Below are 27,655 nucleotides of genomic sequence, written 5' to 3' on the forward strand. Positions count from 1 at the left end.
TACCTTAACAATGATTTATGTTCAATTTTTAATATTAGTTTTGCACTACTTTCATATTAAAAAATTATTTATAAAATGCCTAACCAAGGATGACACCAATTCATATTACCTACAACATCTGAATATATGACTCATTAATTTATACATAATCTCCCTCTTTAAAATGTAAAATTCGAATCTTTCCTTCCTCAATTCCAAAAAAAAAAAATCATCTACAAAATGCTAATGCTATTTCTTGAGGAAGTGGCTATCTGGGGCTTGGCCCAGATGATGAACATTTGACATTCCCTGCCTTTAATGCTTATCTATCTATCTATCTGGGCTTTAATAAAGAAACCTAATGGAGAAATCCAAAATGGAACAGAAATTTCTCTGACCAAACATGCCGTAACAGAACTTGGAATTTGAGAGGATTGTTGTTTATTTGATATGACAAAATTTTAATCCTCACAACCTAAAGGGCCTACTTGCAGTTTCAAAAAACCTGATTCTTGTCCATGTAGTTCAAAAAATTGACCGCTATGTACAATATTCAACAATTAAATGGGAAACATCCGATGAAGTATGTCAGTCAGCAGTACAGCTTTACGTTTGCTCTGACCTGTCTTCCAAACCTTAAAATCTGGTGGGAAGTAGTGAGCATCCTTCCAACCTTTTAGTGATTTGAGGGAGAAAGGGCCCTGTTCATATCCCCGAGGGTCTGAATAATGCCACATCAGGCTATTGACACCATCAAGTGCCTGAACTTCATTTGAATCCTCCTCATCATCATCACTCAAATCAATCACTTGAGTATTTGATATGTTTACAAAGCTTTGTTTCTCGATGTAACCATCCTTCGCTGGTATATCCACAAGCTGTGCTCTTGCATAATTACTGTCTCTTGGTCGCTTTGGCTGTTCATGAACATCATGCTGATTATCTGCAACAAATGGAAATAAATTACTTCAAAGGATGATTGAGAAACAAGTTAAAGATTGCACTCCAACATGCCGGGGTTTTTCTTTTGTTTTAAAATGCAATTCCATACAACAAGTCAAAAAGAATCCAAATTTAGAGTTGTTTTTGCCTCTTCAGCTCTGCACACACCACTTGTGTGTTTGCAACTATAGAATCATGAGCCCCAACCTAAGTGACAGGGTGGAGACAAGAGTGAGGATGAGGGGGCTGTGGCATGGCCAAAAATTTTTTTTCCTCCATTAATTACTGAGAATTCTAGATGGATTAAAAGGACTAGCTGACTAGGATATCAGTAGCATTGAATCACACTGAAGACATTTTCCTAACCCTTCATTTTAGTAAAGAAAAGAACAAAGCGAAGAAAAAAGGTAAAAAAACCAATTTACAAAATGTTGCTCTTCCATTCCTTTTCCCCCCTACTCTATCTAAGGTCATGGTTAACAAAGATATAAATTTACACAGACCAGTGTTATCTTTTGAAACTGCCATGGAAGATTGGACTGCTACACAAATAAAACAAAACAAAGTAAGCGGCTGGTAAAGTGACATTTTGAAATATGGCTTAGAAATTGATCTCTGCAAAAGTTAATGGAATTACCATGCAAAGTATGAGAAATCCTAAAATCAAAGGAAAATTTGCCTTTAACGTTTGATTTTGCTAATTAATAGAACAAAGATTGCCTAAGAAACCTAATAGGATTAAATTTTTGATAACCACTCATGTGCCTCTCTTTTGGTGCTCAAAATGTTTACATACTCTTCCTATTATATAATGACAACTTCTACAGAGGAATATTAATAGCATAAGTTCTGCCTGGTATCCCTTGGCAGGTCAAGGACAATAAACAAAATGCACATCACTTTTGTGCTAGAGAAGACCATGTTGTGAACCATATGGGTTTAACTCATGTAATTTTGCCAGGAAATGTTAGGGGATATTTAGTTATGAGGTTCAAGTCATAGTAATCACCTCTTGTAATAAATAAATAACACGAGCAATGTGTTATGACATGTACAAGACAAAACTAAAGGTGAAATCTCTATTTGAAAAATGAAAAAAGAAAAAAAAAAACTAAACATTTTGATTTCTTACCATATTTCCAAATGGAATTGAAATGTTTGGTTCTACCTATGGACTACTTCCACCGGTGATAGTTAGGCACGGGTGCATATTTAGTATATTGGGGTGACAGTCATGAAGCTAAATCAATTTCCAGCCACTTAGCAAGAATGATTGAAGGTTTATCATTTGCATGAGGATGCCAGCCTATAATTGACGATCTTGTAATACTGTCAAGTTAACTACATGTACTCTTCACCATGAAGTAACTTTTGGCACCCAGAACAAAAAGACTCGGGCTTTGCTTGGTTGGAAGGCTAGAAAGAGAGTAAGGATGAAAAAACTTTCAATCCAATAGTTAAGTTACAAAGTAGGAAAGTGGTTATGAAACCTAACTATTACATTAAAGGTTATTCCATCCTTACCCCTTTCTATGCTTCCTACCAAGCAAAGCCTAAAGCAATAATTCAATTTTCCCAGAAAAGCAATCAGTTAAATAGAAACACCACACATCATTTTCAGCGACCAAATCATATAAGGCAAACTGTGATTTCAAGTGCCTGCATATAAGACAAACTATGATTTCAAGTGACAGCAGAAGGGGAGAGTATGGTTATATTTGAGTCTACTTCAAAAGTTAGGTGAGCCAAAACATTACTGACACTGCAAAAGGAAATACAAGTCCAACAACGCTCTCGACCAACAAGTAAAATGAGGACAACAAATATCTTCTTATTTAAGCATTAAAAAAATGCCAACCACCAAACATTGCCAGCTGAGGTAGCAAGCATCCCCAAGACGTCAATGGTTTCTCAAAATTCCAAGGACAAGAGGAAGTGAAGGTGGTGTTTTGCGATGACATATGGAAATTTGAGATTGTGACACTGGAAGAAGTTTACTTTTTTTTTTTTAATTGAGAATCAATATGATTTCTATTGCATAAAATCTATGATTTTTAGCATGATAATTGATTTCACAATCATGTCATCCTATCCTGCGCACACTCCATAGAAAACCAGAGTACTCGTCTGAAATGCCAGAAAAAGTGAGTGTGTACATATGTACAAACATGCATACACACACGACATACCTTCATATGTATACAATTCTCGCTAAGGCTACAAATATCAGGTCGATAAATTATATACACCCAACAATCAATACCAAAACACAACTATGGGTGGATCAAGTAAATGTACTCCATAGGTGACAACACAGTGCCATTTTCTACTCAGATTCAATCTTAGCAGATCAAATAGACTTCTTTCTCTCTTTATATACACACACATAACACGAAGTGTCTGACAAAAAAGAAAATAGTCCTATATGAATGGCCTGATTTTTTGACATGTGGATAGTTTCAAAATGTTACATGTTTCATGTCATTAATCACATTTCAAATTTAAAATCCAAAACTCGTATTGAAACTAATAAATTGCAAATATTTCTTTTCCTTTTACGTTATGCTATAGAATAGGAAATGTGTAAATATTCTTTTATTAATAAACGTGATTATAGGAATTAGAAATCACCATAATTATAGGGATTGGGAATCATCATAATTATAAAGATTTTATTTTTTTTATTCTTTTCCTATTTTAGAGATGTTTAGGCTGTATATATAGATGATGTATTATGAATGAAATATGCTGAGTTTTCTGTTCCTAAATAACATGGTATCAGAGCTGTTTTGGCAAATCTGTTTCCTTTGAAACAGAGTTCTTAATTTCTGATTTTGTTTCACACGCCGGCCATCTATCGGAGATTCACTCCGGTCTTCTCTTCTGGTCTTCACACCGAAAAGTTTCAACAAGATAGTTTGGTATTCTTGTTGGGTTTTGTTACTGGGTTTTCAAGATGACAGAGTCTGTGCACGAGAAAAAATCAATGGCAGTGTCTAATGTGATTCCTGTGATGACAAAGATCATAGAGCATAAACTTAATGGTTCCAATTATTTGGATTAGAGCAAGACAGTTCAGGTCTATTTAAGAAACATTGATAAGGATAATCATATTACTAATGATCCTCCGACTGATAATACAAGGTAAACCTGGATGAAGGAAGACGCACGACTGTTCCTGCAAATTCGAAATTCCATTAATAGTGATATTATTAACCTGATTAATCATTGTGAGTTTGTTAAAGAGTTGATCGATTATTTAGATTTTTTATATTATGATAAAGGGAATATCTCTCATATTTATAAGGTATGTAAAGCTTTTTATCCTGCAAAGAAATAAGATAGATCTCTCACAGCTTATTTTAAGGATTTTAAAAGAATTTATGAGGAGCTTAATGTTTTGTTGCCTTTTAGTCCTGATCTGAAGGTTCAGCAGGCTCAACGGGGAGCAAATGGCGGTTATGAGTTTTCTTGCGGGTCTCTCTTCAGAGCTTGAGACTGTCAAATCTCATATTCTTTCTGGTTCCAAGATCTCCTCTCTGCATGACACCTTTACGAGAGTACTTCGTACAAAAAGCTCTAGCTTCACATTGGCTCAAACTAATAACAATGCTCTTGTAAGTTGTCAGAATAATAGAAATGGTAACAGAGGAGGAGGAACGGGCAATCGTAACCGAGATGTTGATAGTCGTAGTCAAGAGTCAGGAGGAATTGTGTGCTATTATTGTCATGAGCCAGGCCATACAAAGCATTTTTGTAGAAAACTCCTAAATAAGTCTCAGCGAGGTCAATAAGCAAATGTTGCAGCTTCTGGTACTTCATCTTCTTATAAGACTATTCTAGTTTCTGCAGATGAATTTGCTCAATTCTCTTAGTACCAGGAATCATTAAAATCCACTACTTCTCTTATCACAGATATCGCAAAGTCAGGTAACTCCACTACATGTCTTATTTCCTCATCATCCAAATGGGTCATTGATTCTGGTGCCTTAGATCATATGATAGGTAATTCGAATCTATTTTCCACTTTCCAATCACTTACAACCTTCTCTAATGCTACTTTAGCCGATGGATCAACCTCTTGTGTTCTTGGTTCTGGAACTATTAATCCAACTCCATCAATTTCATTGTCCAATGTCTTTAAATCTACCTAAGTTTTCTTTTAATCTAATCTCTGCTAGTAAACTCACTCGTGCCTTGAATTGTTGTATCTCATTCTTTCCCCATTTTTGTCTATTTCAGGATCTTACGACGAAGCGGATTATTGGTAAAGGTCGTGAGTCTAGACGTCTCTACTATCTTGACACACAGGTGCCTAGATCCATTGCTTGTTCAAGTGTATTGACCCCCTTTGAGGTGCATTGTCAGTTGGGACATCCTTCTTTGTCTTCCTTAAAAAAATTATATTCTCAATTTCAAAATGTATCTTCGTTGAATTGTGAGTCATGTCAGTTTGCCAAACATCATCGTCTCCCTTTAATGTCTAGAGTCAACAAACGGGCTATGTCCACTTTTGAGTTAGTCCATTCTGATGTTTGGGGTCCTTGTCCTATTGTGTCTAAATCCGGTTTTAAATACTTTGTTACTTTTGTTGATGACTATTCTCGTGTCACTTGGCTATACTTTATGAATAATCGTTCTGAGTTATTCTCTATTTTTTGTGCCTTTTGTTATGAAATAAAAACAGAATTTAATGTTTCTGTGCGCATATTGCGAAGTGATAATGCCAAAGAATATTTTTTCGATAAATTTCAGTCCTATATGATTCAGAATGGCATTCTCCATCAATCTTCTTGTATTGATACACCCTCTCAAAATGGAGTTGCCAAGAGAAAAAATAGACATCTCCTTGAGGTAGCCCGAGCACTTCTTTTTCATACGAAAGTTCCTAAACAGTTTTGGGTTGATGTTGTCTCCATAGCTTGTTTTCTGATTAATCGGATGCCTTCTTCTGTCTTTCATAGTGATATTCCCTATACTATCCTTTTTCCTTCCAAGTCTTTGTTTCCTATTGAACCTAAGATATTTGGTAGTACATGTTTTGTTCGTGATGTTCGTCCCCAGGTCACCAAATTAGATCCAAAATCTCTCAAGTGTGTTTTCCTTGGGTATTCTCGTCTTCAGAAAGGTTACAGATGTTATTATCCTACTCTTAACCGATATCTTGTCTCTGCAAATGTCATTTTCCTTGAAAATACTCCTTTCTTTTCCTCATCTTCTAGTTGTGATAGTTAGAGGGAGGAAGATGATCTACTAGTTTATACTGTAACCCATTCTGTCAGTAACACAAATATTCTTGCACCTGATCCTGCACCTGCTTGGCCACCTATTGTCCATGTCTATTCCAGACGACCAGAGGCTCAAACCACATGCCCTTTACCAGTCCCTTCGCTGTCAGATCCTGTCTCCACTAATCATCATCCTAGTCTTCATCTCCCTATTGCTCTTCGCAAAGGTAAACGTCAATGTGCTTATCCTATTTCATCCTTTGTTTCTTATGATCACTTGTCTTCTTCTTCCAGTTCGTTTGTTGCATCCTTGGATTCTATTTCAATTCCTAAAACTGTTCATGAAGCCTTGTCCCATCCTGGCTGGCGTGCTGCTATGGCAAAGGAGATGGTGGCTTTAGATGGTAATGGTACTTGAGATTTGGTAGATTTGCCTGCTAGGAAGAAAGCTATTGGGTGTAAATGGGTGTAAAGGTAAATCCTGATAGATGAGTGGCTCGCCTTAAAGCCCATCTTGTTGCTAAAAGGTATGCCCAAACTTATGGTGTTGATTATTCTGATACTTATTCTCCAATAGCTAAACTTACCTCTGTTCGTTTATTCATCTCTATGGCAGCTACCTATGATTGGCCTTTACATCAATTAGATATCAAGAATGCTTTATTACATGGTGACCTCCAAGAGGAAGTGTATATGGAGCAACCACCTGAGTTTGTTGCTCAGGGGGAGTATGGGAAAGTCTATCATCTTCGAAAATCCTTGTATGGCCTGAAACAAAGCCCTCATGCTTGGTTTGGCAAATTCAGTGAGACAATTCAAGAGTTTGGGATGAAGAAGAGTAAGTGTGATCACTCAGTGTTTTATAAACAGTCCAAGGCAGGCATAATCTTACTAGTAGTGTATGTTGATGATATTGTCATTACTGGGAGTGACACTGCAAGTATCTCATTTCTCAAATCCTTTCTTCATACCCAGTTTCAAACAAAAGATTTGGGGTTGTTGAAGTATTTTTTGAGTGTTGAGGTGACAAGGAGTAAGAAAGGTATATTCTTGTCTCAAAGAAAATAAGTTCTTGACTTGTTGACTGAGACAGGAAAAGTGGGTGCTAAGCCATGTAATGCACCAATGACTCCTAATTTGCAACTTACAAAAAAAGATGGTGAATTGTTTGAAGACCCTGAAAAGTATAGAAGGCTGGTTGGAAAATTGGATTATCTTACAGTTACTCGTCCTGATATTGCATACTCTGTTAGTGTTGTTAGTCAGTTTATGTCTGCTCCAACAATTAACCATTGGGCAGCTTTGGAACAAATCCTATGTTATTTGAAGGGGGCTCCAGGATGTGGTCTATTTTATGGAAATCATGGACACACTAATATTGAATGTTTTTCAGATGCAAATTGGGCAGGTTCCAAGAGTGATAGGAGATCCACTACGGGATACTATGTTTTTATTGGAGGAAATCTGGTCTCATGGAAAAGTAAGAAGCAAAATGTAGTATCTCGGTCTAGTGCAGAATCAGAATACAGAGCTATGGCACAAACTGTGTGAGGTAGTATGGATGTATCAACTATTAAGTGAGGTTGGTCCTAAGTCTTCTTTGCCGACAAAGCTATGGTGTGATAATCAAGCTGCTCTCCATATTGCCTCCAATCCCGTGTTTCATGAACGAACTAAGCATATTGAAATTGATTATCATTTTATTCGTGAAAAGATTCAGCAGAAGTTCATCGCTACAGGATATGTTAAAACTAAAGACCAACTAGGAGATATCTTCACAAAAGCGTTGAATGGACCTCGAGTTAATTATATTCGTAGCAAGCTAGGCATGATTAACATCTATGCTCCAGCTTGAGGGGGAGTGTTATAGAATAGGAAGTGTGTAAATATTCTTTTATTAATAAACGTGATTATAAGAATTAGAAATCACCATAATTATAGAAATTGGGAATCATCATAATTACAGAGATTTTATTTTCCTTATTCTTTTCCTATTTTAGAGATGTTTAGGCTGTACATATAGATAATGTATTATAAATGAAATATGCTGAGTTTTCCCTTCCTAAATAACACGTCAAAATAGTAAAACACACTAAATATCTATATTTAAGTGTTTAACTAATCTGTCTCTTAATCAAAATTATGTATAGATGGCTCAAAGGTTAATTTCCAGTATAATTTGTAGATTCCACATGCTTAATTTTTGCATGCATTTCATCTAACAATTGATAAAAAGTTTTACACCATGAGTCATTTACTTGTTGAACAATTATCCTATAATTTTGACTTATAAAGCTTATTCTTTTGGAATATAAAAGCTTAATTTAAGTAGGTCTGAATGTGTAAAACATTTATATATACAAGTTATGATCGCACAGACTTGGTTCTGTTGGAGTTACGAGGAATTCTACATGGCTAAACTACAGTCACAAAATCCTAACTCAGAATGAATAGATAGGAATTGCTTTAAATACTGCAATTGGGAGAATTTGACTACAAAAGTTTAAAGGACTTTATTTTGCATTTCATTCAAGTAATTCAACAATCTTTGCAGATCTCCCACAAAAAATTCTATTTTCTTCTAGTGCGTGCATAATTTCTTGCATCTCATTAAATAACTCCAACATTTTGACTCCAATGAGATTATCCGATAGATAACTCATCATAAGATGGTTTAAATACCTGCCTTTCTCATTTTATCAATCATATCCTCCTGAATTTCACCAATTTTTCTGTTTTGTGGTAAAAGATGGCATTTTCTTGGAGTGTGATAATTGTGTTCCTCAACAAACCCAAACAACCCATGATCAATTATTACTTTTGTTTACTAAAAGTCTAGCATTACAAGCACAACGTGTCTCACCCCAATGCCTCTTCTTGTTAACTTCATTCTTCTTAAATCTTTACTCTTTGAAACCTTCTTTAGAGCAATACAACCACTTCCTAGTGTCATGGATCCCACATCAGTAAGAAACGAGATGGGTCTTGATATATAAATATAGGCTTTCCTCTACCTATCATGCACGTCTTTAGGGTTGGAAAAAGGGCCTATGACAAGACCAGTGTAAAGGTCCCTCTCCTCTATAGGGCAAAAAACCAGTGCAACGAGAACGTTGCACCATTAGATGGGGTAGAATGTCACAGATCTCACATCAATAAAAGATAAGGTAAGTCTTGAGTATATAAATATAGGCTTTCTTACGCCTATCAGGCATGTCTTTTGGATTGGAATCTTGAGCCCGTAACAATAGCGCTACCATCTTTATGTGATTTTCTTATTGCTCTTTTTCTCACACTTACCCTTTTAAGTATGCATACTTGTTTTAAAGTCACAAGCAATTTTATTTTAACATTTGTTAAACTTTTATTACGAAAAAGTTAGATTTGCCAAATTGAAATACTTAAAGCAATTTTTACCTATTTATTATGAGTTAAGATTTTGTCGCTATGGAACAAATGATTTATCTTTTCTTTTTAGAAAGAACAAAAACACATCTATAAATTGGTTACGATCAATTCCCTTCTATACCTAATTATAGGGGATTTTTTACTATTCTCATTAAACTAATTAATTAAAAGTCAAATTTATTGTATAATATATGTGCAAGACACTTCATTGCTATCTTTTCTAAAAAAAAAGGTTAATAGCTTTTTTTTTTTGTTAGATGATGGACGCCCAAAAAAAAAAGAAAAACCTTAAATGTAATGTTATTGCATAAATAGCTCTCTCACAAAAGAATCTTTTGTCAACGTTTTAAAGGTGCACATTTATATCTAATTTCAACTTTCCTTTATTTTTGGATTAATATTTTATACAACAATGATGAAGTTTTTAAACTCCACAAGCGGGGTTCGAAGGTTGTAACATGTCCGTCTAGTTATTATTTAATTAATTAATTTCTTTATATATAGCATAATGAGACATGTAGTAACCCTTATACTTGTCGAAATGCATACGAATCCTTTATATTTTAAATCTAAGAACATAATTGTTTTAAATGTATACTATATAATTGATATAATTAGCGGAATCAATTCTAAATTCACATTTATACCAAACATATAAGTAGATAGTATTTTACGCTAGACAAATTAAATATGTAACTAACCTTTAGCCTAACAGTTGTTACCCCTACTTAACAAATATAATGTCTAAGCTTTCTTAGGTCTATTTTTTTCCACCTTTTCTAGATAATGCATGTAACCATTAAAGATGTTGGAAATTGTCTCCTTGGTCTCTGTGTATCATTTTATTTCTTCTTATTTTTTCATAAATAATATTTCACTTCAATTTGATTAACATTATTCAAAACAATTTTATCTTGTTTTTGCATAAAATTATGAATAGAAAAAGAATTGAACATAGAATCATGTTTTGGTACATCAAATGTAAGAATTATTTCGTGCACAATGCATTATAAACCCTTTTTTTCCTAAATCTTATATTATACCACTAAGGCTGCTATATTTCTACTTGCAAAATGTATATCTATAAAGGAACTAGAATTATTTCTTTTTTTTTTTAGAAAAATAATTTGGTAGTTGTTTTTTTTTTTTTTGTTGCTAAACTTGAATGTTACATTATAGCTTGATGTATCATTTCTTTTAATACAAAGAATCTAAAGTTGAAATATAAAGTCAGTATTGATTAAGTATTATGAATTTTTTGAGCCAATGACAAAGAATTGTTTTATATATTGGTAACGGATTAACTTTTATATCAATAAGAATGAATGAAAGTTTGCAAACTTTTTTTGGTTCTTCAAATAAAAAAATGGACATAGGTTTCAATGACAATTTCTATGATTAAGACATTTGATAAACAGAACATAACTTGATGGGAAAATGAGTGATATACAAACAAGGATAAAAGAAAAATAAAAAATATATATCTATTATATTTTAACAAATATATTAACTTTAATTATCAATACCTAAAGAGTAAATCAAAGGCATCAAGCATATCAGATTTAAAGAATTTCCAGGGCAATTTTATGGAAAGAAATGAACAAAAGTTGACGTACCTATGGTTGAAGGCATCAAGGTTGACAATTTTCCATCCAAAGCTCTATCACTAGGAATATCTGAAGTTCCCTTGAGAGTTGATACCAGTGAGCTATCACTTTCCTGTTTATCATCCGGAATATCTTGTGGTGCAGTTTCAAGTTCTATTTCTTCTGCAATAACATTTGGTAACGGATTAACTTTTATATCAATAAGAATGAATGAAAGTTTGCAAACTTTTTCTGGTTATTCAAATAAAAAAATGGACAGAGGTTTCAATGACAATTTCTATGATTAAGGCATTTCTTAAACAGAACATGACTTGGTCGGAAAATGAGTGATATATAAACAAGGATAAAAGAAAAATAAAAATATATATATCTATTTTATTTTAACAAATTTATTAACTTTAATTATCTATCCTGTACATTGCATGGGGTCAAATCAAATATAACCTAAAGAGTAAAACAAAAGGCATCAAGTATATCAGATTAAAAGAATTTCAAGGCAATTTTATGGAAAGAAATGAACAAAAGTTGATGTACCTATGGTCGAAGGCATCAAGCTTGACAATTTTCCATCTAAAGCTGTATCACGAGGAATATCTGAAGTTCCCTTGAGAGTTGATACCAGTGAGCTATCATTTTCCTGTTTATCATCCGGAAAATCTTGTGGTGCAGTTTCAAGTACTATTTCTTCTGCAATAACATTTGGTAACGGATTAACTTTTATATCAATAAGAATGAATGAAAGTTTGCAAACTTTTTTTGGTTATTCAAATAAAAAAATGGACATAGGTTTCAATGACAATTTCTATGATTAAGACATTTCCATAAAGACAATGTAACTTGATGGGAAAATGAGTAATATATAAACAAGGATAAAAGAAAAATAAAAAATATATATCTATTTTATTTTAACAAATTTATTAACTTTAATTATCTATCCTGTACATTGCATGGGGTCAAATCAAATGTAACCTAAAGAGTAAAACAAAGCCATCAAGCATATCAGATTAAAAGAATTTCAAGGGCAATTTTAAGGAAAGAAATGAACAAAAGTTGATGTACCTATAGTCGAAGGCATCAAGGTTGACAATTTTCCACCTAAAGCTGTATCACTAGGAATATCTGAAGTTCCCTTGAGAGTTGACACCAGTGAGTTATCATTTTCCTGTTCATCACCTGGAAAATCTTGTGGTGCAGTTTCAATATCTATTTCTTCTGCAATAACATTTGGAACCTCAAGCAATAGTTGTGACTGTTCCTCTGGAGTCATAAGCAGCTCTCTTCTCTCCATGTACTCAAACAATGTAAAAGCTGAAGCAAGTTAAGTAGTCAATTATGCTTAATGGAAATGCTTCATGACAGATGCCCACAAAGTTTGACAGGCTCCAGCCCACAGTTTCTTGAGAAAGTAAATGTAAATTGTCAATTTTGGAATGGTAAATTATTAGACAGCTCTGACACAAAAGTGCATGAACTCACAAAAATAAAACGTGTCTATTCCTCTTCATACCTTGAGAAATGGAGAAGATAGATGCATACAATAGGCATACAAAAGCACAAGTTTACAGTAGAAGACTAGGCTCACAGAAAATCAAGAAGACCACTCTGAACTGTTTTACACTTTTACTAAAAAAACCCATAGAGGCATAAAGGCAAACTCCACGTGGACTCCCTCACATTAAAATACAAGATCATTGGTTTACAGAGGAAAAAAGTTTTTTTTTTTTTGAAAAGTAATTTACAGACGAAAAAGTTGGGGAGATATGTGAGCTCTATATTTTTGTAATGTCCCCTAAAAACTCCCATCATAAACATAGTAGAGCTACCTGTAATATTAAGAAGTAAAGAACTAAAAAACCTCAGCACTTGGCTATTTTAAACAAAGTTAACAGAATTTTTGATTTTATCAATTATTTGTTAGGTGTGTCTGCCAATTCAAGAATACATGTTTAAAAAACTTGGTTCAGGAGTTACAAAATTATTAACACATCCATGGTGGATTTTCTTTTCCAGTCACAATACCTAAAATGCAACTGGTGAGCTCCATAATTAGTCAAAACACTTATGTCTAGGCATGTAATCAACAGATACTCAAAAAGGATATTCTCTGCGCCATCCCTTTTCATTGGCACGATCAATGAGCTTTTGTAACAAGGTAATCTCTGCTGAAAGCCACTGGGAAAAAAAAGAGTACAGAATCCCAGGAAAGAATTTAAAAATATCAATTACTATACCAACAAAGTCATCACAAACATTCCCAAGAAGGAGACTGTACTGTCAGCATATATAATTTAGGCCAACAATTCACAAGTACGTAGAAATTTATGGTGAAGAGTATCACTACAACAACTATGCAGGCAGCAGATTTACAAGAACAAAAAAAAAAATTAGATATTTTTCATTCCAACAATAATGCATTAAAAAATCTTCTTCAAATGACTGTTTAATTATGTCTAGATTCATCCTTTGGATTAGTATAAATACCTATGTAATTCAGCAAATTATGTAAGACAAGTCATTTGAATGAAAGTCATCTGAATTCAAGTTCTCTCATATTTTTGATGACTTCGTCTCCCCTATTCTTTTCTATATCAATTGTGTGAGTGCGCACAATATTCCAACAATAATGCATTCAAAAATCTTGTTTTGAGGAAATTTTCATCATATAATTATGTTAATCTATATTCTTTCCTTTTTAATTATTTGTTCTTTCCTTTTTAACCATTTTTAATGTAAAATCCTAATAAAATCAAGGGTATCTCTTTTACAAAAAATTCAATAAAAGATCTAGTCAACATTTAATACGTAAAATTTTTGTAGGATAAATCCAATACATAAAATTGTCAAAACTAAGAATTCAACACTTAATCTTTTAGTGTATCAAAAAGCACCTGAAATAGGCAACCAACAGTAAAAGATACTTGGCCATCAATTGACAATACAAAAACAGCAATAACAAGAGAATAAAAGTTGCAACCATTCTCTAACAGCTATGTATAGTTTGTCATGAAAATACATACGTGCTTGGTTATATCTTCATGCAAAATTCGAGCCTTTGCTTCAAGTTCCACCTATCAATGGTTTAAAATAATTTTGATATTTGGAAAAGTTAAAAGGTTGGAAAGAAAAAAGAAATAGGCGTCAAAAACTAGAAACACAACAGAGTAAGATCAATGGGTAAAACAAGGGACTGGAGGGTATAGAAAAATACATAGGAAACCAATATCAATAAGTAGTAACCAAACATAAACAAATAAAAATCTGCATCAGTAGCTTTGCAGGTTTGCCTGGTGTGTAAAAAACCAAGCATGATAGAGCATCAGTTAATATGAACTTAGAATTGAATAAAGTATCCTATAGATATGTCCAGCTTAATGGTCAGTGAAATGTTGTGAAACCATGAGAATTCAACTTTGTGGGACATCACCAGATCCCCATTGATGCTTGCTATTAAACTGCAGAAGATTAGGCACACCATAATTCTCTTTTGGGTTGACTGACCCAAGTAGGAACCAGGCTAGGATATGAGCCCATCTGATGATTAGAACTGGCACAAGTCCATATCCTCTAGCTTAATAAGTGAAAAGTGAGTCATCTAACTGAGACTTTTAGTCCTAGGAATATGGTCTGATGACCAACTGAGGCCAGAAATGACACCAGTCAACGGTTTAAGCAGTCAGCACAACCGGGCAGGGTCTGGTTTTAAAACATTCACCAACAGTAAACATAGCAGGGATGCAACAAATTTATTGATGGAGCACATTGCAGAATTGATTTTGACTAAATTTTCAGATCTGTAACCAGTTTATTTTACCACCAAAAAACCCTATGTTACTATTCTTTCTAATCCCAGATACACTCAAATCAATCAACAATCACAATTCAATCTAAAACCCTCAATTATTATTCCAGGTACTGCTCAAACTAACAGGACAGTATCAATATAACTTGCTATATCCCTTATCTGTTCCTCCAACCTTAACTCGACACCAGACTCCTAGCTATACACCAACAATACAATTAGTTCAACAAATAAAAGGGCTTTCTGCATGCAAAATCTTTTATTTCATCTTTTATTTATGAGTAATTAATTGCTTGAAACCTTTGATAACATCAATTTCCAATGTTAATTCTAATTTTGGGATCCCAAAAGGAAGAGGAAGACTCTCCTGCGCTGCAGGACACCAGCTTCCACAAACACTTAGAGTTCAATAGCTGCATCATGGCCTACAGATCAGCTACTGAGCTCAGCTTACTCTACCATTTACATAAAAACCCATGTAACCAAACTAAACCTGATAATTACCACAAAGATCTTCCACATATGCTAACAAAAAATTTATTAAATGTTCTCAGTTTTATGCAAGCCAAGCTTATTACACAACATTCCACAGCAAGCGAGACATACCGTGATTTGTCAGGCACTATAAAGAAAATCAATCACAAAATCTTAAACCCTTTACCTTTTTAATATTTTTTCATAAACACAATAACAGTAAATGATTTGCATGTACCTCAAGAAGCCTTAACTTGGCACAAACTTCTAGTATCTATTCAAGCAATGCTGTATCTCTAACAATCCCAGAACAACACTCTGGAACTAGCGCCATACCTTATAAAAGAAATTTAAGTTTTTAAGTTCTTAACACCTCATCCTATGTAATTTCCAGTTAACCTACACCCATTTATCAAATGAAAATTAAGAAATGGACTATATTGACAGTTTGAACTGCCTAACATTGCCCTAAAAGACATAGATTCTTACATTAGACAAAGAACAATATCATTCCTACTAGAATGTAACATTCTGGATTATGCAAATAGTACAAGAGCTTACAATGGTTAATCTCTTCAGCAATCCATTTTTTACTCTCTGATACAAATCCTCACATTCTTCCTGCAAAAAGCCCACAACAAAGTTAAGACACCCACATGCACCCTGATATCTGTTCCAGTGTAAACAGCAGCCTCCTAACAAACAAATTAAGATATTTTGTCACACCATATGCAGCTGCAATACCAATCCTAACCTACCATTACTTCAACTATGCCTTCTTTGGAAAGGCACATATGCTCTAGATATGAAACAGGTGATTGTTAACAGACCTCAGATAAAAATGGAAAGTCAAATGATGAGCTGGGTAAGATCTAATTGTCAGTAAGAGAATTCTTTTTAGAAAAAAATTTAGAAGGTTTGGAATAACAAGTTGCTGATGTTAGTAGCATTAACAATCACTAAAGGAGCTGCCATATATCTGTCTCCAATTTAGTATCCCACAGGCGAAGTGAAATATAAATAAATTAACCATTTCTGTTACTGCTTTGCACTTCATCTCAACAAGATAGTGCTTTCTTCATCAAGCAACTATAAAAATATTTCAAATCTTGCTTCGGTTTTAAAGTAAAAAAAGGATTAGCAACAATTCATCAAAATTTGTCAAATGTCCAGATGAATTGCACCTAAATTCAGAAAGATAGTAGGCTGAAAGAAAATTTCAGCTTGGCACTGAAATATGTCAAAACTGAGTTCTATTGGAATGAACTAGCAGTACTGTGCTGGTTACCTGAGCGAAATTATCATCTGAAAGCATGGAAAGGTTAACATCTTTCACAAAATTTGAAACCTGGAGAAGAATGTCTGTGTTTATATCATTGTTCCCAGAGGCCTTCTTCAGCCCTTGACAACAAAGAATGCTAACACCGTAAATTAACTATTTAAAACAGATAAGAACATATTGCATAATTAACATGAGATAATGTCGCATCATACAAATAAACCAAAGCATAAATTCTACATATATCAATAGCAAAGAAATTAACATTTCAAAAAGCTGGTTTAATAGTGGCATTAATTGTTTGCCTTAAAGAAGGGTGGTAAGCAGTTCTATCACAAAAGGTATAAGTCATCAAAATTAACAGTTTGTAGTTATTGGTATAAAACATACCAAATAATAATTTTCAGCTTAGATTTCTCATATTATCTTCCACAACACAATGATCACATTTCTCTACATGTAATAAAATAACTAATATCCTTCCCCAACCCCCAGTCACCAATTGATCATTAAAAAGAAAAAGACTTTGTTTACAAACATACTGAAAAACTATTTGATTTGCATAGAAATCCTTCACTTGCTTAATAGTTATAAACAGAATGAGCTCCATGTCTAGTTGTTCCCACCCCTAGTAGATTAACAGAAAAGCATCCAAGAATCTTGCTAAAGACAATAAGCCACTAGTCTACTAGGATTTATTACCATACCTAGTTTTTTATTTCTCAACTTTCTCTGCTTCAAGTTTAAGTCAGGAAGCATGATATATATCTTAAAATTTACATATTATTATCTTGTGTATTGAAAATTAAATGGAAATTATGTGTAATCAAGGCCTGGGTTTGTAAGATTGCTATCCTCAAGTGAAAAAATTAATTCTAAATAATGCATGAAGCTATTTATTTACAGAAACATCTAGCTCATTAAACTAGAAATCCCCTTAATCTACTTCCAGTGTTTTTTTTCTTTTCCAGTTTCCAGGCAATATGTTGTCACTCCACTGCTGTTTCTGTTTCTTAGACTGCATCAGACACACACAACAGGACAAGAATAAACCAGTCTTACTGAAAGAAAAAGTGTAATTGCAAGTAAATAATTACTAGCTCCATAACTTGACAGCAAATCACCTTTAACTAGGACAAGCTGATGAGAGTTTTGCTGAAGGTAGTAATTGGGGTCTGATTTGATCCTCACAAAGCTACCTACCACTTTAGCTTCAAATCTTTCAGGATCTTTCAAAAGGTCCTGAACTAAACTCTTTTTCAAATAAACCAGCTTTATATTATCCTGAACTATCGCAGCAAAGCAGCTTTTCGGGGTTTCAATAACCTTTTTCTTCTGGTAAGCTTTTCTCTCAGAAATCACGCTTTTCTGTTCTTCACCAACATCGTCCTCGTCTGACATAGATGAAAAGCCGTCACTCCATGCGTCTTGGTTTTCAGCATAGTGTGTCTCAAGCAAGTCATAGACTTTCATTCGACCAATTGCTTTCCTTCCAAAGATAGAATAAAGCCTCTCGTCACAAAGGATTCTCTTCTTCTTTGCCGGGTGAACAAGGTTATTATCATTAACATATTTGCGTATGATGTCAGTAACATCATGTTGAGAGATTTGTTTGGTGGTGTCTTTACCAATTGATTCAAGAAATTCAATCAGTGGTTTTGATCCCCAACCAACAAACTCCAGTTTCCTCGATCTTACCTTTCTTTTCAAACTGGCAGGAGTAGCTGGCTTCCCGCTGTGTTCTTCCAACCAAAAAACCGGTGCTTCCTTTTCGTCCATATCGCACACTCAAATTCTGAACACCAACTTCCTCAATTTCAAATTCTTCAGTCGAACCTGCACAATATGACGCTTTAGAATGCAGAGCGTGCGTTTCCCATGGGCTATGCTTGACTGTCTTGAAAATCTACCATTGCCCTAGAATTGGAGCTGAAGATGACCACATTTGCTGATTGGCATAAATGATCAAAAAAGGTACTTTGCGCTCGGTATTAAGATTTTTTGCCTAATTCAGCTCCGGCCTAGTAAATTCCAAAATGGATTTCTTGTTCCAAAATAATCCATTTTTTGAAGTTCAACACTCCATTTCTTCTTTCCATGAATAAAGTCGTATATCATAATACCCATTTTACCCTTCAAAAATAAATAATAATAATAAATTAAAGAAAATCTAACCAATTTAATAAAGAGAGATCAATAACTCTTTAAAAAACAAAGAATTTAAAAACTCTTTTTGGTAATTGATAAATAACTTATTTATGAAACTAAATTTTTGTAAAATATTATTATAAAAAATCTAGTATTTCTTATTCTTTAATACGTTATTGAACATATTGTTTTTATTATTTAATCATCTTATTTAAAATATTTTTCATCATCATCACTTTGTCACCCTTGTATCATAAAAAAGTCAAAATATTCATATATTCAAAATATAATTTTCAATATCAAAAATATTGTACGTAAAATAATAAAATAACTAAAAACATATATATAAATAAAAATTATCATAGCATATAATAAAAGCATTATACATAAATAATTAATTATCTTATAAATATTTGTTTTAAATAATAAAAACTAATAGAAAAAATGTAATTAATTACGTTGTGGTTGTAGTCGCTGCTGCGGTTATGAGGAATTGACTCCACCCAAGTTCAATGGTAAACTTGGAGGCTAGAATGGGAACTCAGTTGTTGTTGCTCAGAAAGTCATTGATTCTACTTGTCCGTTGAAACCCAAGAATTCCTCCGAAGACTGTTGGCTTGGTGGCAAATTTTCTCCTTCATTAAATATTGTTTTCTGTCTCATCGTACTTGGCAATGTCAATGATCCTTGCCTTTGCAAATTCCCCCCAGAAACACTTCCTTCTCCTCCGAAAACTGAAGCTGTCGTCTTCGCTTCAGTCTCTTCAGCAGTTAGATATATTTTAATATTTCATTGACCAAGTCTAAGTTTGAGCCCGTCCATTTAAATTGGGTTTATTATAAAAATTTTAATATTCTAATACTTTTTTTTGCTTAATATTTTAATACTTTTAAACATATTTATAATTAAATTTTAATTAATAATATATTTATCATTATTATTAATAGTTTTCTAGAGTTAGATCCAGCCCCAAACCTAAAATTATGTCCAGCTCAACTCGAGTTAGCTCAGGTCAGGTACCTCCTTCTCACTGTTAAGACAAGATCTTATTGGCATGAAAAAACAGTTGTTGTAACTGGTTGAGCTATCCGCCTAGGCCCATGGCTCGACCCATTTTGGATTGGGTTTGGGTGTGAAGTTATAAGTTTGAACTGTACCCAGCTCGAATTAATTACATTACTATATGATTAATTTTTACTTAATTTTAATTTTAAAACATAAAATATTACACAAAAAATTAATATTTTTATTATTTTAATAATTAAAATGTCAGATAGAGATGAGTTCAAGCTTAGCTTTTAAAAAAAATCTCAATAAAATGAATCCATGAACAGTTGTAGTTGTGAGTCAAAAAGTAATTATGGGTAGACGAAAGTGGTGACAGATAAATGGTTGTCATTCGTTAATTTTTAATTTTTATATTAAAATATCTAATTTTATCTTTTTTAATCAAATAAAGTAATCTATTTTATAATAATAGTAAGACATTTGTATACAAAATTTTAAGTTCATCACTGAAAATAATTGATTTGATAATGTAATTCAAAAACCAATGTTTTTTAAAATTATTTAGCATCGATTTGTAATTGAAAAGTTTCTCTTAACCCAAAATAAGTCTTCGTCTTGCTCTCAATCGGGTTTAGGCTTAGTTTAGTACTATAAAAAAATATAGTTTAAGATTTTTGAGTGTTTGACATTGATAGAAAAAACATTGTCAAGACTTAAAATATCTAACAATAACATAATATTAGAAATTAAGAAATGAACCATTTTATAGTACTTTATATGATGTATTAAAATCTAAATCATTGTGAAGTTTAATTTTTAAAACTGACGCAAAAATTCTTTTAAAATAATTTTATTCGTAAAGAAATTATAAAAATTATAACTCTATAACCTAAAAATGTACTGCATAAATTAAAAACTTTCAAATTTTAAATCAAAACACTTTATTTCCTCTTTCATAAATAACAATAGTAATAATAATAATAATAATAATAAGGGTAAAATATATCTGCTTTAAAGTTTTAATAGAAATTTCAAGTAAATCTATTAATTTTTAAAATAGATATTTTTAAAAATAATAATAATACTAATAATAACAATAAAGCATGAGCTGGAGCAAGAGGGAAAGAAAATTGGGCCTGTCGAGCAAAAGAAAAGAAAAGGGCGAAACACATACAAAGGAGCCCACAGCAGGCCAGCTCATATTTCAAACGTCGCACAAAAAAGAGAGGGACGGTAGTAGGGTTTTCCAGTAGAAACCAGAAAGAAGAAAACAAAGAGGTTTTGCAGTGTAGTTTGTTTTCGACGCTTTTAACACCAAAAAAAAAAAAAATTAAGAAATCATGCACGCCCCAGTTCTCGTTCTAAGTAAGTTATTTTTTGTTCCTTTTCTTTTAACGATCTTCAATCTCAAATGGGATTGGTATCAGTTTTCTTTTATGAAAAATGGAACTCGTTTAGATTCAAAATGTCCCTAAGAAATGATTGTAATACGCAGAGGATTCGTTGAAACGGGAGTCTGGAACCAAGGTTCACCATGCTAATATTCAAGCCTCCAAGGTAATTTCATTCATTCCTTTTTTTATACTCTTTCTACTTTGTTTTAATTCCGAATCAAATGGCCAAATAAGCTGTTTAATTTTTTTTAAAAAAAGAAGAACCCAGAGTTTGTTTCTGAGCTCTGACTGTTCTGTACTATGTATCTACTTACAGGCTGTTGCTGACATCATCCGAACAACATTGGGTCCTCGATCCATGTTGAAGATGCTCCTTGATGCTGCTGGAGGTAAACCTTTCTTACCTATTAACTATGTTGCATTCTTTTCTCTGTTATGTTTGCTACAAGTTTATCCCATTTTCATTTCCAATGCTGCTGCTTTTGGATTTCCCACAAACATTTTTTTTACCCTTTCAATGCGCTCTTCTTGAACAAGCAACTAACGTCATTATATGATTTTGGTTAATACCAGGTATTGTTGTTACTAATGATGGAAATGCCATTCTGCGTGAGTTAGATGTTGCTCATCCAGCAGCAAAGGCACGATATTCCACCATGCTTGTTTATTTCATTTGCTTCAGACTATAAATGCTTTTCCTTTTTTCTCTTTATCTTTCTTATTTCGATTCTTTCTTATTCTGTTCTGTTTTAATTTGTTATGGCAGTCAATGATTGAATTGAGCCGCACGCAAGATGAAGAAGTTGGAGATGGAACAACATCTGTCATTGTTCTTGGTATATCTTTACGCAGCAGAATGATCATTTATATGCTATGGTGGATATTCTTTGCATACACTAGTTTAGATAGCTATGTTATAACATGCTTTTGAGAGCTGGCAAATTTTAAAATGCTAAATTGATTTTTAATGAGGTTAGCTTCAAAGTGGGAATTTAACCTTTCATATGTGGATGTAATATTGTTGAGGTTGCTTAGGGATCACGTGGTTATCACTTATTTTTCCCTTTTGTGATGATACACTTTACATGATATTCCATTGCTTCTAGTGCTTATATTTGGTGTATTTTGGGTATAGCTGGTGAAATGCTTCATGTTGCAGAAGCCTTTATCGACAAAAGTTATCATCCTACAGTGATTTGTCGAGGTAATGTAACATAGAAGTGCTGCTATATTGTTAACCTCTGCTTTTGAATAATAACTTAGCATTTGATAAAGTGCCATTTCATTTGCAGCATACAATAAGGCTTTAGAGGATGCTATTGCTGTGCTTGACAAGATTGCAATGCCGATTGATGTGAAAGATCGTATGTTTCTCCTGCAATATTTTTCATAAAAACTTTTGAATCTTTGACCGCTTAGTGTGGTTGGCATTTGTATTCTTTGATATCTTTGGCATGCTTGTCTTGTAACATGTGGATTTGATTGGCAGGTTCGACAATGTTGGGACTTGTGAAGAGCTGTATAGGGACAAAGTTCACTAGCCAATTTGGGGATCTGATTGCTGTGAGTGTCTTCCTTTCTACGGGACTTGTTTCTTATTTTGATTATAGAATCTTGCACATAGACCCCCGTATTCTCATATGAAATATCTTAATTGATTATCTTTTTACAACTGACCTATGGTTAGAACAGTCATCTGACCATTAGGTATTTGATTATTTACCAGGTTTGCTTATATTCGAATATGACTAGATAAAATCCTGGAAGCCAAATAATTGATATAAGATGTTGCATGAGAAACAAAAGCAATTGAAATATATATGTTTGTTGAAGAAGGGATCATGAAACTTTGAAATTAGAAATATAGCAACTGCTTTCGTGAAGTGGTTTTAGGTAATCGATAATAATATTAGAAAAAATTCATGACACCATTTTTATTCTAGCTGAATGATATGATGCACATGTTTAGGTTTTGATTGAACTGGCCAAAAGAACTTCTTGAAGTTTCTTTAGGTGAATTCTTTTTTATTATTATTTTTATCTTTTTTTATTTTTGCCCTTGCATGCCTTGTCATTTATACAGATAATTTGACACTTCCATTGCCTCTTTGACAGAAAATAGGTTTACCCCTTCACTTACATTTACCTTGTATGTACTTGTCCTTTCTTCCATTTTTCCCCTGTTCCCTTTTTGTTTTGGTTCATATGCCTGACTATTTTTTTTTTTTTGAAAAGTAGGTTCATATACCTACTATTAGATTGCAGATAATTTGATAATATGCATTAGTTATTGAAACTGTCTGATTATGGGGCTAATTTAGCAATGTGCCATATTCCTGAAATCATATCTCTATTAAGACAGAGGGGTGTAGGGTAGTTTGTTCAATGATTTTTTGTCACATCACATCTGTATAAATGAAAATTAATGTTGCTCCTCAACTCACTTTGTCTTTTCTTCAGTTTCGCTGCTGTGTAGCTCAGAAATGGTCTCTTTAGTAGTCATGTATTTATTGTGTATTGAACTTTTTCGTTCCTTTCATAATCACTAGAAGTTCTAAAATTTGCCTCTTATTTATGTAGTTAATTTATATGCCTGCTCAATTATTTAACTTCCAGGATTTGGCAATTGATGCAACAACAACAGTTGGAGTTGACATTGGCCAAGGGCTGCGGGAAGTTGATATAAAAAAGTACATTAAAGTAGAGAAAGTACCTGGTGGCCAGTTGGAAGATTCTAAGGTCCTTAAGGGAGTGATGATCAATAAAGATGTAGTCGCACCTGGAAAAATGAAAAGAAAGATAGTCAACCCACGCATTATTCTGCTTGATTGTCCCCTTGAGTATAAGAAAGGGGAGAACCAAACAAATGCTGAGTTGGTTAGAGAAGAAGATTGGGAAGTCCTGTTGAAAATGGAAGAAGAATACATAGAAAATCTTTGCATGCAGATTCTGAAATTCAAACCCGACTTGGTTATTACAGAAAAAGGACTTAGTGATTTGGCATGCCATTATCTTAGTAAGGCTGGTGTCAGTGCAATTAGGAGGTTGAGAAAGACAGACAACAATAGAATTGCAAAGGCATGTGGAGCTGTCATTGTGAATCGTCCTGATGAACTGCAGGAATCTGATGTGGGTACAGGAGCTGGCCTTTTTGAGGTTAAAAAAATTGGGGATGAGTTCTTTGCATTCATTGTTGATTGCAAAGATCCAAAAGCTTGTACAGTTCTCCTAAGGGGTGCTAGCAAGGATCTTCTGAATGAGGTGGAAAGAAATTTGCAGGTAAGTAATTTGATGTGCTACTTCCATCTCATAATGGAATTGTGTTCTGAAATTTGTTTCCTTTTTCTTTTCTTTTTCTTTTTTTGGATCAAAGTTCTGAAGCTTGTTTCAATTACAGGATGCCATGTCTGTTGCAAGAAACATAATCAAGAATCCAAAACTTGTACCTGGTGGTGGTGCTACAGAATTAACTGTTTCTGCCACTTTGAAGCAGAAGAGTTCATCTGTTGAAGGCATAGAAAAGGTGCTTGATGCTTTCATGATGCTTTCATGCATCACTTGATCAGCCTAGAGCTATATGATTCTGATTGCTAACTTTTCTTGATTTTGAATATATACTTACCAACCTTTTTAGAGATTTAGTTTTGTGTAATTTCTTGAGTTTTTATTTGTGTGTTTATATTCACTGGTTGTGTAACAGTGGCCTTATGAAGCTGCTGCTATTGCTTTTGAAGCCATACCACGTACTTTGGCACAGAATTGTGGGGTTAATGTGATTCGAACCATGACTGCTCTGCAAGGAAAGGTAGGAATGTTTTTTCAAGTGCACTTATATGCTTTTGAAGAAATACTTACCCATTTGTTTCTGTTTTTTCAAATTATGATTATAGCATGCAAATGGTGAAAATGCGTGGACTGGCATAGATGGGAATACTGGTGCCATTGCTGACATGAAAGAGCGAAAGGTATGATGACATTTTACTTTTTCTTTAAGTACAGTATACTGTTGGTTCTCAAACTTTCACCAGAATTTCACTTCTCTACCTGAAGTTTTCATCCTAAACTCTGATTAAGTGTACTAATTATGTCCTACCTTTCAAGATGTTAGTAAGTTGGATGAGATTGTCCACTTCAGAGCCATGTAAGACAGCTACAAGCCATTTCAGAGGACAAAATGGTGTTTTTTAAATTAAAAATGGAATTGTTAAGAAAACCAGTCATTTTGGTCTATCATTCTAAATTTTTATCTATTTTTCCCAAAAATTCCAAGTCCCTGCAAAATCCTCCCTTCTTGCCAAGACCTTCTGGCACGTGACAAGAACCAGTTAAATCATAAGGGATTAAGGCTGAAATATGAGTTGGGAGAGTGTGATAGTGTTGGAATTCAGGTGAGCTTTAGGGCGAGGATTGAGTCAAGATCTGTTCAATGTCCACAAGGGTTAACTGAGGAGTGCAATTTACCTTTTTGATGATGCAAAGAATTTTTAGGTGAAAAATGTTCCCAACCTTTTCTTGATTCTTTTAAGGAAATCTCAGGACAATGATTGTAAAAATAGATTATTGTTCTTTTTTGCCACTTTCCAGTTTTACCATTGTGAAAAGCCAAGAAAAATATAATAGATTGTGTGCTCAAGTGGGAGGTGTTAGATCAGGTGGGAATAACAGTGCTGTAGCTATCATGAACAATTGAATTCTTACATGTGTGGATTTTAGGGCAAGATTTCTTTTGGTAAGTTTTGCATTGTTTATGGGTTGGCATATGAGTATGGGATTGCATAGGGAGAAAGGAAATGAGAAAAATGGTTACGCTTCTTCAAACTTTGAGAAAGCAAATGCATGGTGGTACATTCTGGTTTGGGATTCAAGAGAATTTTTTGTATCTGCAACTGCTATTGCTATGGTTTTGTATGTAAAGGAAGGTTGGTTTCTTGTGAGGCAAAAGAGAGGGTTTTAGAAAGGGGTTTTCTCTTTTTAATATTTAAAAATAGAGAGAAGGAGAGAGAATGAAAAATAATGAGAGCAAAAAAAAAACATTGTTTTAGATTTCAATGACATCTGCAAGTCATCCTATTCCGCACTGATCTGCAGTTCGACCCGCATTATCCAACCTTTGATGGCAAGACATAAATATTACACTTTTAATAAGGTTCTAGATGAAAATTGCAATGATTAAAAGTTTAGGTGTGAAATTGAAACTCTGGTCAACGTTTGAGGATCATAAATGTAATCCATTCTCTTTTCTTTTTGATTAGTTAGAGGAAAAAGATAGGGAATTTTATCTTTCCAATTTTTAGTACAAATTCATTCTGATGTCCCAGTGGCATGTGGCTGAAAGATGATGGAAGCATCCCATTTAATTTGGATATCTGATTCATCCTCATGTTACATTCTGTTTGCTTACGTGGATACATAGTTCAGTTATAAAAAAAATGTAAATGCTTCAATATGTAACCATGATTTCAGCATAATGATTAATTGAAGTGTTCCGGTGCCTTAGTAACGTAAAGTTGAATATGTGTTTCAGATTTGGGATGCATACAATGTGAAGGCTCAAACTTTTAAGACAGCCATAGAAGCTGCTTGCATGCTCCTAAGAATTGACGACATTGTAAGTGGGATAAAGAAGAAGCAGGCTCCTGGAGCCAGCCAAGCTCAAAAACCGAAGATTGAGACAGAAGGAGATGCAGATGGTGAGCAAATTCTTCCTGATTGAAGGTAGCAGACAACCGGTTTGACTGACTTTATATTGAAGTTTTTGATAGAAATGATGGCTTGTTTTGTTGGGCTGTTAGGGGATTTTCTTGATGTTTCATTTGCTTATATTCTTGAGAACTTTTAGTCTGTATTTGCTGTTGTTTTGAAGCTGTAGATTGTTGTTGGAGTAAATGGAAACTGTTATCAGGTTGTGTTTCTGAGTACTTCAAAAAACAAAAAGAATATCTTTCTGGAGAATCTTTCTCTTCTTTTTTTGCTGTCAAATATGTAGCAAAGTTCACCTTGGAATCATTATTTAATACATAGCAGGGTAAAGTATGGAAATTTAATTGAATGTAGTACTTTTATAATTTTAATATTAGTAATATTATCTGGAACTTTCAAATTTTATTGATTATATATGGATAAGGGAAATGTTATACAGACATTGGTTAAGGTGATATTAAAGGTAAAATATTTATAAATAATGTGTTGCCTTTTTCTGAATTTGAAGAAAATAGTGTATTAAATATCAATTAAGTATAAATCACTTAAAAAAAAAACCCAAACTTTTGAAGGCTTGGAGACTTAAATACCACTTTAATTCTTTTCTTTTCTCATAGGTGTGACCATAATTTCAAAGGCAATTTTTGTTCAAATCTTCAAAAATGTGAGACATATATTTGTCCCTAGTA

At 33.5% G+C, this 27,655-nt stretch overlaps 2 protein-coding genes across 3 annotated transcripts; one reads left to right on the top strand and one right to left on the bottom strand.

Moving 5' to 3' along the window:
* On the bottom strand, positions 212-19,415 carry LOC18611989 (uncharacterized protein At5g08430). 2 transcript variants are annotated; one of them, XM_018113893.1, is made up of 10 exons: positions 19,323-19,415; positions 17,841-18,849; positions 16,726-16,838; positions 15,999-16,058; positions 14,182-14,232; positions 13,266-13,336; positions 12,224-12,465; positions 11,699-11,851; positions 11,174-11,326; positions 3,492-3,929 (listed from the first exon to the last, which is right to left on the bottom strand). In XM_018113893.1, exons 2-10 carry the CDS (start codon positions 18,493-18,495, stop codon positions 3,862-3,864), a joined length of 1,566 nt encoding a protein of 521 aa, XP_017969382.1. In that variant the 5' UTR covers positions 18,496-18,849; positions 19,323-19,415; the 3' UTR covers positions 3,492-3,861. The 2 variants fall into 2 exon arrangements, with proteins under 2 accessions (XP_017969380.1, XP_017969382.1); XM_018113891.1 differs by lacking the exons at positions 3,492-3,929; positions 19,323-19,415 and adding an exon at positions 212-922 and having other exon boundaries at positions 17,841-18,819.
* Positions 21,078-27,275, top strand: LOC18611991 (T-complex protein 1 subunit gamma). The gene is made up of 13 exons (XM_007048537.2): positions 21,078-21,237; positions 21,368-21,429; positions 21,583-21,655; positions 21,840-21,907; positions 22,033-22,102; positions 22,402-22,470; positions 22,559-22,630; positions 22,756-22,829; positions 23,883-24,545; positions 24,664-24,789; positions 24,967-25,071; positions 25,157-25,231; positions 26,791-27,275. Exons 1-13 carry the CDS (start codon positions 21,213-21,215, stop codon positions 26,977-26,979), a joined length of 1,671 nt encoding a protein of 556 aa, XP_007048599.1. The 5' UTR covers positions 21,078-21,212; the 3' UTR covers positions 26,980-27,275.

This window comes from Theobroma cacao, chromosome 1 (assembly GCF_000208745.1).
Source record: "Theobroma cacao cultivar B97-61/B2 chromosome 1, Criollo_cocoa_genome_V2, whole genome shotgun sequence".
In the NCBI taxonomy this organism is placed as follows: Eukaryota; Viridiplantae; Streptophyta; class Magnoliopsida; order Malvales; family Malvaceae; genus Theobroma; species Theobroma cacao.

What these genes read in the sequence shown, in the direction of transcription:
- LOC18611991 (XM_007048537.2), top strand. Translation starts at nt 21,213, where the DNA reads ATGCACGCCCCAGTTCTCGTTCTAA. An exon ending in CTAATATTCAAGCCTCCAAG is followed by an intron (nt 21,430 to 21,582) that starts GTAATTTCATTC and finishes ATCTACTTACAG; the next exon opens with GCTGTTGCTGACATCATCCG. An exon ending in CTGTTGAAGGCATAGAAAAG is followed by an intron (nt 24,790 to 24,966) that starts GTGCTTGATGCT and finishes GTTGTGTAACAG; the next exon opens with TGGCCTTATGAAGCTGCTGC.
- LOC18611989 (XM_018113891.1), bottom strand. Translation starts at nt 18,495, where the DNA reads ATGGACGAAAAGGAAGCACCGGTTTTTTGGTTGGAAGAACACAGCGGG. An exon ending in CAGATGATAATTTCGCTCAG is followed by an intron (nt 16,059 to 16,725) that starts GTAACCAGCACA and finishes GGCTTTTTGCAG; the next exon opens with GAAGAATGTGAGGATTTGTA. An exon ending in CTTGATGCCTTCAACCATAG is followed by an intron (nt 923 to 11,173) that starts GTACGTCAACTT and finishes CATTTGTTGCAG; the next exon opens with ATAATCAGCATGATGTTCAT.